This window comes from Cyprinodon tularosa, unplaced genomic scaffold (genome assembly GCF_016077235.1).
Source record: "Cyprinodon tularosa strain WSP-4 unplaced genomic scaffold, ASM1607723v1 ctg121, whole genome shotgun sequence".
NCBI classification, from domain to species: domain Eukaryota; kingdom Metazoa; phylum Chordata; class Actinopteri; order Cyprinodontiformes; family Cyprinodontidae; genus Cyprinodon; species Cyprinodon tularosa.
In genome coordinates, this window is record NW_024038015.1 from 509292 (window position 1) to 521100 (window position 11809).

At 37.1% G+C, this 11809-nt stretch overlaps 1 protein-coding gene across 1 annotated transcript in view; it reads left to right on the top strand.

The window, feature by feature from the left end:
* The window catches only part of trim44 (tripartite motif containing 44), a 76573-nt gene extending 65000 nt beyond the window's left edge, over positions 1-11573 (top strand). Inside the window, exon 6 of the mRNA XM_038275382.1 lies at positions 8711-11573. Within this exon, the coding sequence (XP_038131310.1) occupies positions 8711-8795 (85 nt within the window). The 3' untranslated portion in view covers positions 8796-11573. The remainder of the gene's footprint in view (positions 1-8710) is intronic.
* Positions 11574-11809: the final 236 nt, after the last annotated feature.

An 11809-nucleotide genomic window follows, 5' to 3' on the forward strand; every position in this document is an offset into this window, starting at 1 on the left:
ATCCCTAACATATCACGTATCTGTGGAGTTTGCCTCATGCAATCTTTGAATAGTGTGTTTTTAACCATGTTTCATTCCCTGAACTTTGAAACGATCACACACAGTATCTAGAAGTTTGAAAAGCTTCTGCTTCAGGCTGTGTATGTGGATTACAAATTTTATTTATCTTTGTTTGCCTTCCCATTTTGCTCTGATGAATGAGCTGGAGGGGACATGGAGGGTCATATTAAACATCTACTGGCTCTGTGTCTCCTCCAACTGACGTTTTTCTTGTTTTTTCTTTTCTTCTGCATACCTTGAAAACGTATTAAGACCCTTTTAAGGCATAAAAGTATTGAAATTTTCTAAGGATTTAACATAATTTAGTGACGTAACTGAACATATCGCCGTCCTAGAAACAAAAGACCTAACCCTAGTTGCAGAAGGATAGGGCTGCTAAGGATGTATTGAATTCAACAGCTTCAAAAATCTTTTAACTTTAAAAACACAGCTTTTTTGCACCATTTTCCTTATTAACCAGTTATCTGAAGAACAATCTCCATGTTTATAATGTGTTTAAGAGAGATGGATCTGGTTAAATGGTGGGGGAAAAAAAGGACTTTTGGCTGATCCCTGTGGTACACAGCAAGAAGATAGATAACCTGTTGGAAGCTCTGTTTAAAGAAGGTAAAAATATTTACATGTCACACTGAGGGTGGCCCCTACAAAGTCTATAAAAGGCTCCTATCCCATCTGCATCCTTCAGTAGGTCATTATCCATTTTTCCAAGTGCTTTTTTTATGCTGCATGGTGTTCTGAAATCAGTATGATAAACTCTACAAGCACTGCTATGTTTATTAAATGCTGTGCGGAGATGTATGTCTTTAAGAAATCCTCAGTTTAACTGATGGTTAGAAATCCTTTGACGATGCATAATGTTTTCAGAAATTAGAGCAAGAAATGTGCAAGTTAAGGAGAAATTAGATGTTAGCTTTATCGTGTAGAACAGGGATGTCAAACTCATTTTAAGATCTGACACTTTGTAAACTGCATCAATTCTTTAAAATAGTTGGTTGCTGACATAAAAAAAACATTTTTAAATTATAATTTCAGTCACAAGAAGTGCGCTCCTATGGTATTATGGCTTCACTCCATTTGTTTCCTTTAAAAGAGCATTTGTTTTTACTTTATGACATGCTATGCCTTTTGTGGCTTTTAAGGTCTGGTAAAGCTAGAATGGAGGGTCAGATTTTGCAATTGGTCATCAACTTTGACCAGAGAGTTAAATTTGTTTTGGTGATTCCATTTACTGAATTTAAAACCCTTTTAATGATTAACCAGAACTATTAATTTATATTTAATACTACGAATTATTATGGTGAGGAGCTGTGGGGTGCTGGAACCTCAAAATGTAGAGGTGTGTCCTGTTTGGTTGTTTGAGTCCCTGCTTTGTCTCTGCCTGCTTCTGTCCTTATATTTTTGAGTAAGACTTATTATCTCTATTTCAGTAAGAGGATCCCATTGTACTGATGATATGACTGCCTCACTTCTGCCACTCTGCCGCGGTTGAAGTCCTTGATACGTTTAAAATAATGGCTTGCTCACAAAAGTCCTTATAAATGGCAAATATTTCTGGCAAAACAAGATGCTACTAGGAGGTAAAATTGAATAAAAATATCTAACAGTTCAGAGGTGAAAAGATTTCTATGAAGAAGAGTGATGCCATATCCTGGGAAATTCACTTCACCCACTTCTTTAAATCTAAGCTTGCAGTATGTGCCCTATATTTCCCTATGAGCTAAAACTGACAGAGCAGCCTGTAATGCATGTTGGTATCTTTCCATATGGAAGCTAGATGAGTCATATCAAGGAGCCTTTGGGTTTTTATAGTAGCGGTCCTGAGATGATGGTGGATGGCGTACTGCTAATGAAAATCCATCAGCATGTCTTAACAGTGCTGTGCAAGCAGGGGGTTTCCCACAACTCATTGCTGCAACTGCTTATGGAAGGCTTTGTTCTACTTACCTAGGATTCTGCTACAGGGCTCTGGGTCCAGCTTTCAGAGTGTGTTTCAATGTGTTTTTTTTTTTACAGCATGTCCAATTTAAGTCAACAAAAAAGTAATTGTTTGATTTTATTTTTATAATTTTCAACAGCACATAATAGCTTGTTTAAAAAAACAGAGTTACCTTAGAGAAGAATTGCACATGCAGTTTGTAGATGATTGGCTTTAAGTTTTTATTTAGAAAACAGTGTTTAATGCATCATAAAAGAGTAACACAAGGTGCTTAATCATGTTATCTTTCTGTTAAACCAGTAAAGTAATGGTTTATAACAAGAAAGGTTATTTTCGCTTTGTTCTGAACTGTTCTCATGTTACTTTTTTGTAAAAATGTGTAATGACTACAGTTTTATTGCACAGCCCCATACATAGGTTCAATATCTTAATGATGAAAATGTTTGGTTGCCAAAATTAACCTTTTTATGTATGATTTTGTAGGCAGACGGGTGGCCAAGGAGAGTATGTTTTGTAAACTATTTAAACGGCTGAAAATTGGGAGCGATTCAGGTTTTCTGTCAAAAACCATATTAGCAGCAAAGTTCTTTGGCAAATAGATATTACACACTTTTATTACTTTGGTAGCAGAAGGACTAATTGTTGCTTTTCTTTTCTAAATAAAAGTATTTGACATACTTTAGTTTGTTTTTTATTGAAATATTTGTGCAAGAAAGCCTTGTACGTGTTAACATCTTTAAACTTTCTCTCCTGACACTTTTCCTGAGAAGAGATAAAGCGGAGCAAATGCTTTAAATAATACTTTATAACAAAAAAACAGCTTTTACAGAAATGTTATCTTACTCAGACCAGAGATTTTGCAAGGATATGAATGTAGCTTCATGCTCGCTTCGTCAGACAGTAAGCAGCAGCCCTTTAAGAAGCATTTTATACATTTCCGGTATCATATCCTGCCACCTCTAATATCAAATAATTATTCCCAATGAAGTCATAGAAAATTGACACCAGTCTTTTCCAAAGTGCTTTGTTTACCTTCCTTCCTAGAGGATAGAATTGGTTTAAAATTATTTGGATGTCATTTTAGATGATAAAACCTGTATTTTTCTTAATGTTTGCCATCCTTAATGCCCATTTCCGAAATAATGGGGCTCAACAGCTATTTGCTGGTACAAAAAACTCTTTGCAGACCAGCTTTTAACTCTGAGTTTTAGCGAGTGCTGTGTAGTTCACTTAGGGCGTTGCCATATACATGGAGGCTTTTTTTTTATTTTTTTTTTATCACAGATTTGTCATAAATGCCAAGGGAATTTTGGCTCCGCTTTAAGATTTTCTCACATCTACGGGTGGAAGAACATTGTTGTGGTGATTTTCTTCCCCTAGGCATGAATCCCAATGAGTCTGCTTTGTGCAAATTTATTCGTATACAGGGAAACCTTAAGCATCACCACCATCACATTTCAAAGCCACAGGCTTCAACGGACTTTGCAGACATAAGTTCGAGGATCCAAGTCTTAGCAAAACATGAAAATAATTGCAAATATCTCTGGGGCTGTGGAATCAGTGTATCAGATGTAAGCCCTGTACCCAGTGGTTTGACAGTAAATCAGTTTCTGTAATGAAATCTAAACTGTGACTGATTCTTTCTGTCATCCACCTGTCAAACCTCCATATATTGTTGCACCTGTGCCCACTCAGCCACCTATCACTGTGAGGTCTTAATAGAGTTTTTACTTATCATTAGGCATTGTCATTTATTTTTACTATGACACGGCAAAAACTCCTTCTATAATCGTATATTATTAAGGTTTTGCAAAGTGAACAGATGAAGCTAACAGAAGGAAGCAGACTGAAAAACCTTAACATCTAAGGCAAGCTATAATGTAAAAGTATTTTTGTCCTTTTTCTGACCTTTCCTAACTGTTATCTTGAGCTGAGTTATTGTTAAGTTTCAGATCCTTGAGTTCAGCACTTTTTACCTTTTTCCTGCAATCTATGTTGTAAGAATCAAGACATGCTTCATTCTGACATCAGCTCTAATCTCATCAGAAGGTCTTTGATCTGTTATGAGGAGGATACAGCCATGCTTGGAAGCTAGTCTGAGAAATTTAAAAATATTTGGAGCCAAACGTAGCTGGTATAACTGGGGATCCAACTTTCAGGGAGAAGTAGCTTTAGATTCTTCCTGAATGTAAAATTTTGAGCAGCTACAACAGCCAGGATAACATGTTTTTTTTTTGTTGTTGTTATTTTAATATAATATTTCATGACTGTTAACTGCTTGTCTTGCTCTCTTCCACTTTGTTACGCATGATTGAACTTCGGCCATTTTGGACAAAGTAAAGTTTCCTTTTCCCTCTGTGCTTTTATCTTATTGATACTGAAAATCGCCAACTTTGAAACTTTGTGTTTGCTGATCTGATAAAGATCAGAGGTTCCATATTTTACCAGCAGGTCCTTAGTTTTGTGCAAATCAAGCTGAAAATCCAGAAACAACCATTTGTTGGAATTCATCTCTCATTTATATCATTTTGTTTATTAATTTATTTACTTTTTCATAATGTTGCAGTCTCTTAGGTATGTAAGTAGGGGTGTAGATAATAATCGTTTTGTATCGATCCAACAGCAATTGATTCATGTTTTTTATTCCTCCCGTCTATTTTTATCCATTTGCTCCTGGATGTTATTCTGACTCCTGTGCTGCGGTGGTGCTAAACTTATTTTGTCCTCCTACCTCACTTCCTTTAGCCACTACCCTCTACCTTTAACTTGCAGTATTTTTTGATGCAAGTGCTTTCAGAATCTATAACGCAGGGGCATTATTATTTTTCAGTAAACAAGGTTTTCATTGGCCTAGGCTGAGTACAACTTTGCTACTTCTGTTATTTGCTGTTTCGTAAATAAAATGCATAACGATATTACAGCTTTCATTCATTTATTTCAAATTTGAAAAATTTTCTAGCCTGTAAGGTAAAAAAGAAAATTAACCAATTAATCGAATCGTATCGTGGTGTATTCTTAAGTATCGTAAATAATCGAATCGTTGGTTCAGGAAATTGATACTGAATTGGATCGCCATGATGGGTTTGATTTACACCCCTAGTCGTAAGCATAGTGCATTGCTTATCAGGAACATGAGGATAAAATTCTGCTCTCTTGGGCTCTTTCAGTAACCACCAAGGATCTTCTCATTAAAAAAAAACTTCATAAGGCCTCGGGGCTTAAAGGGACGGGCTCAGCCTTTCTATGTGATGGAATATGCATAAGATGGCATCACTACTGTCTGGGAATGCAAATTGGAATAGTTATTTTTCCCTCCGGAGGATTGCCATGGGGTTTATGTACATGGCCTTATTCTCGTTTAACTTCCTTGCTTAATCAAGAAAAACCTCACTCCCCTAAGGGCAATTCCAAGTTTGCTCTTCAACTCCTCCTTTTTTCCATCTCTTCATCTTTGTACACATATACACATGCGCACGCACCTCAGAGGCTCATAAAGCACATCCAAGCTACTGCAGTATGATTATTCATATGGCAATGAGGCTGGATTGAGCCTGCTTGGCTGGCACAGCCTGATAGGAGGGTTTCCGGATGATGACTTAAGAGCACTGCATCTTCTCACCCAAGAATGGGGAATTTAAACTTAATCAGGGCAAGCACCCATCCATTCTCTCTTTTCCAGCGAGCTCGACAGAGTAGAGGCCAAATTGAAAATAGAAAGATGGAGACAAAAGTCAAAGTCTAGGCGGCAACATGCCCGCTTCTACCCTTTGTTTTCTGTACCATGAGCTCAAGGTTTTCTCCCATGAGCGATGTGTTTCTCCCAGGGCATTTAGAGAAGCAATTCTGTTTCGCCTGAAGGGGAGGCATTAGTAAGATTAGCTTTCCTGCACTCGATCAGACCTATTGAAACCCTTATATTTTACTAATTCCATATCCCACACATTCGCAGTTCCCAGATTTTCTACACACAATGGTTGCCGCCCATCCATCAGCCTGGAGGGCATCAGGTATGTTTCAGTAAAGCCCGGCCAGTTTTTCGGTCAGCCTCCCAGCCGTCAGCCCTCCTCTTTTTCCACGGGCCATGGTCACATTAGGAGGAGGAGGCAATGATGGTTCCTGATCAATAAAACATCGACTGCATTAAAGCTCATGAATAAGTCATAGAGGGAAGGAACCCAGTCTTTGGGACACACGCATGCACACACAGAGGGAAATTGGCTTTTATTTAGAAGGGAGAAAATGAACAGACACAGAAAGCGAGTCGAGCTTGAAAGAGGTTTATCAGGCATTGACTGACACTTTGTTGTAAAGCTCCTTTCTTTCCCTCTACCTATCAAACTTACAGCTTTAGTCTCACATAAAAGTCATTTTTCTTGTGAGAATTACAGAAAGTTCTTTCATCCCTGCATCCAAAGGCTTAGGAAAGACTGCTTAAATGTTGTTTAGCTCTAGGTTTCACCATACGGCTCTATGTGTAATTTATTTTTTTCTCCCCCAAAGGAAAAAGGAACTGATTTGTTATGAGATTCAAAAAATAATTGCTGCTCGCCCACACATTTGCTAGGGTTTTACCAAAAACGTCACCTCCGACAGCTGTGAGGGAGACTGAGGATCAACTCAAAGCAGATTTTTCTGAGCTGCTTTTTGCTTTGAGTTTTAAAAAGTAAAAAAAAAAAAAAACTGAACCTAATAGATGAGAGTCTAAGTTGCAACATTGCCAAGATAAGGATCATAGCCTTCTAATCTAAGATGATTATACACTGTTTTATCCTTTATGTGGATATAACTTAACATTTGTATTGGAAAGTGAATAACTTTGTCTTAATTCATAAAGCACAAAGGCTGAGCTAGAAAAGGCAAAGGTACAGGTTACAGGAAAAACAATTAAACCGGTTAACTTGAAACATCAGAAGAAAAAACATGAAACTGAAAAATAGATGCTCGCATTATGATAGAACTCAGGGAACCTAGTTACGGTTTAAAGAAAAAAATCAAAGGTTGGTTTGTTCTAAAAAAAAAAAGCCCAATCTCCTCTAAACAGCTGAGTGCCTGAGGACAAACATATGGCTGGATTAGATTGGAGAGACATAAGGGTGCAAGGCCATTTAGGCATTTATAAGTCAACAGGAATGAATGTATTTGAATTTGAATGTATTGTTTGACCCACAGTGAGGCAGTCAATGAAGGATAAAACCATGTGCTGAAATATACTAATTCCTGCTTAAATTCAGATTATGAAATCAGCCCCACAGTTTCACAGAGCACTTGGATGTCATGGACATTTCACAGAGCACTTTTCAACTAATCATTCAGTAGAAAAATGAATATTAAAGTGACAAAGAGAGGACTTGTTGAAAGAGTCCGGCATGCAGAGAATTGTTCCATTGGAAACACTATCATAAAAGACAGTGGCAGCATCCTCCTGTGTGGATGAATCTGGTCGGAAAAGGCAGTGGGGCTGCTTAGAGGTCATAGAAACATGGATGGAGCTTGAAAAATATAACCAGACCTACAATGGCCTAGTTAGATCAAAGCATATACATAAAATTAAATGGCCTAGTCAAAGTCCAGACAAATAAATCCTTGAGAACCAGGACTTGTTCTGGTATAGCTCTATTTATAGCTGGCAGAAATAAAACATCCTAGAAGACCTGATTATAAATATCGACATACATTTTAGATGTAACTGCAAATCCACATAATGTTTTTCTTGGTAAATGTATTGAGCTTAGTGTTTGTGTAAATATATGTCAAGAAGTTTAAGCAGAATACTGTACTTTTTTTCATTCTTCAGATTTAATAACACCTGAAAGTGCCTGACCTCTGGCAAAATAAAAATTGTATGGAAATTTGAAGGATTATTCTTATAGGAGTGCTATTCAGCATTCCTGCATACGCTGCTCTTCTCTTGAGATTTTGATTGTAGGCTACATTGGTTGCTCCTTCGAAATGTATAATAAATGATGGGACAGAAAAATCTTTTTTTCCCTGCCTGTAGATATATGAGAAACAGGATTACTCAGAGAGCAGCACTTGAAAAACCCTTTTAGCAATCCTGCCTTCACCTAAATTGTGTTCCATGGGGTTCATCCTTTTAGACTTCACAGATTACTTAAAAAGTAACTGTCTAAAAGCTGTAAAAACATTTGGAAATTTACCACTGAATGGCATCTTACTAGAATTTTTCTCAATATAATTTCCCTTAACAGCACTGCAGTCATAGTGTGAATTGGAAAGTGTTTAGAAAACGCTGCTGACATGCAGCCTTTTGAAGGTGGAATATACTGCTATAATTGTATATATATAAAATGACTGGAAAAGAGAAATTCTAGGAGTTACCTTTCACGGAGCAGCAGGGCTCTGCTGCCCTCACTGCACTGTCCAATTAGAGCATATGATTAGTGTAGCCTGTCTGAAGTGAAATTGAATCTATCAGCCCGGCTCAGACTTCCACAGGTCCCTGCAATTCAGCTATCACTTTGTCTCTGTCGCACTAATATAACAGTGGCTGAATGAATGATTTCTACTTAAGGCAACGCTTGATTGAAGCTGATTACATTTCGCAAAGGTTTATTATATTTCCATAATTTGTCTGCATGGAGCTTGAGTTTGTGTTTGTGCCACATGCAGGTTGTTGTGAAAGAAAGAAGGGAAAACACAGCAGTAGTACTGCTACCTATTTGATGTTTATCTGTTTTGTTTTTGGTCTTCCAGAGTGCCAGAGCCAAGGGCAAACCCCATGGACCCGAGGGACCTTGAAGACAATGATTCTGGACCATCTATGGACCACGCCCCGTGACTGGAGCAGACCAGACTCCTCATGCATCCACCTGCCCTTCACGATCTGCTTCACCCCACCGTCAGACCAGTGGAGACGTCTGGCCAGCCTCTTCTCTGTCAGTCATTTTCTGTACCTCCCTCTCATTCTCTGCCGGAGACCTTGAAAGGAGGCTGCAGGGACAAATATGGATGGCCACATCTTTTCAACATTCAAACTTTATTAATTCCTCACTTGCTACAAACTTTCTTTAATTGAAGCAGTCAAGTAATGTGCTATCAATTACAATCAGGCTCAATTTCCACAGCCTCTCAGATCTTACTGGGGGCCTGGCTGACTTAGAGAGGAGCTTTGGCAGGCAGCTGTGCAGAGCATCTGTTAAGCTCCACAGATGTCAGAAAAACAAAAGTATAAAACAGTGATTTATAATCATCTATTTGGAATAAAATTCTGTTTAGACTCTGCCGTTCTGCCTTATATCTTTTCTAGAGATGATATTACATCTACAGTTGCACTGATCAGGCGTTGTTTGGCCAAAACCAGTTTGAAGTTTTCTTTAAAGTCTGGTCACATTTAATCACACCAGATCTGTTCGGGGGGTTTTTGTTCTTTTCTTTTTTGTTTATCTGTTTTTTTCTTCAAGAACTGTACAATATAAAAAAGAACAGATTTAAAGTTGTGCTGCAATTTCATTAATAACTGAACTAAAGGTGAAGGAATTATAAAAATCATATCCATTTAAAGTTAGGATCAGAGATTTACATACTGTCACTGTATGATAACTAAAATATTTAGTATCATCTTTGAATTTAAATTGCACAAAGCTTTTTAAAATGTTGCAGAGCGCGCCTTAAACTGTATGACTATGGCCAGATGTTTTGTTTTTCCATTTTCACAATAGTTCTGTGAATTTTTGGCCCATTCCTCCTTATAGAACCGATCTAAGGAGTTTGTTTTATTTTGCTTCTTATTTTTTTTTGCTGCTTGCTTTTTTTCTGGCTTGTTTGTTTTGGTACTAAAATGGGGCTTTGCGATGGCCGCTGACTTTATTCTTCTTAATCCGCTTTATTAGTTATTTGGTACTGTGATGAGGGTCATTAGCTGTTTCCTTTCACAAATGTCAGCAAAACTATGTCCAATTTTGAAATTGCGGTATTTTTATTAAATAATAAACACAATTAAAATTGCAAATGGATATTTTTATAAATGTGATAATTTTGAAAACAAAATGGCGCCTCTATTGTAGATATATCCGTATCTTAGCCTCAGCTCTATTGGGCTCTAACTATTTCCAGTCCTCTTCCTACAAGGCAGTAAGGTCCAATTATAGATCATGTGACTCGAGTTATGCGGAAAAAAAGTTTTTCCATTGCAGTTTTGTAAAATATAAAAACTATTGAGAATTATTGTAAGTATTATTGGAATCACACCTAATGTCTATTTGGAAGACGCATTTTAGTCAAGCTTTTAATTGATTGTTGCTTTAGTGCGTCTATATTCCTCTATAGTCATCTTTCCTCCTTCCTATATTTCAAAGTAACCAAAAAAAATACTGTCAGGTAGTCAGTAATTTCCCTCTGGTATTATAAAAGTATTTCTGATTCTGATTCTGAAAAGGCTGTGTCTACAGTGCATTGTATGTGAATATCTGATTTGGGGCTGTATGCATCAAAGCATATGCCCCTAGTCATTGGCCGGTCACCAGTATTAAGGTATACCAAGATTTTAACGATGGTAAACTTTCTAAAAGCCAACACAGCTTTACTGGTTTAGTTGATATATAAGAGAAAGTGTCAATGAAGTAACTAAGTGTTGATGCGCACTGCTTCTCATTTGGCTGAAAGATGATTCTGTTTCCTTGCTTACAAAAAAAGACAAATTTGGCAGTTTGGAAATATTGACAATAATGCTATGGAAACAGGATTGCCACCAATATTCACTCCAGTCTCTTCATCTCATTTATTAACTATCCATAAAATAGCATCATATTCCCTAATTTCTTGCATTTATTAGACCTAATTAAGGTAAACTGCCCATTTCTGGTTAAGTGAATATTGCAGCTCTATTACATCAATGTATAAGGGTTTTATTGGGTTGGAATAAGGGAAACGAATAAATGGTGTGTTGTTCTCCACCAAACTGTGGCCTTCACCTATCTATTTGCTGCATATGAAAGATTTTTTAGATTTGTTTACAATTGGTCTTGTTTGTAGCTGATATTTTATCACAATCATGTTATGTTCTGATGTATATTGATTGTTAAATGTTGCTGAGTCTTTTATTAGATAAAATCAAACTTGTGTTTAACTGTGCAACAACAGCCCCTCTGCATTTATCAGCTCTGTGTGTACTGTAGTGTAAAGGCTCAGTACTCTCCACCCGTCTGCAGCGAATGACGGATTGCCGTCCAGCGATGCGTTTGCACTTTTACCTTGACCTGCTGAGTTGCAAACATCACTCATTATGCATTGCCACAGTTTTGTGTACATATCAGCAGTTTGTTTTTATTTTGATTGATTTTGTTGTCTTAAAATCAGAAACAAGGTGCTGTCATTAATGATAGGTGGGATGGGTTTTACAAGAATGATTTTACTATAGTCGTGCTGCTCAAGGATGCACTGAAGTTGTAGATCTACTTAAGGGAATAGTTGGAGTTAACGGCCTCTTGGAAAATAACGACAAAATCTTATTCTGTATATTTACTTTGACATCAAGAAAGAGTCTGATTGTCTGTTTCCTTCTGTTTTAATTTGTCTGTTTTGGTTTTTAAATCAATAAATAAAGAGCCTGCTTCTTATACTGGGAATAGAACATGACATTTCTGTTTCCATTTTAGGAAACATTATTGTGCTTTATTTGTCACATGCAAAAAGTCCGAAAACAGCAGAAAATAACATTTGTCAAGCAAGTCAGTGGTATCAGCGAAAACCCCTTCCAGCCATGTAAGGTTTTTCTATGATTGATGGAGACAGGAAGAGTGATGAAGTGGCTTAAAGAAGAATTCAGGATGTAGGGAATTTCAAGTTCTTTCTTCA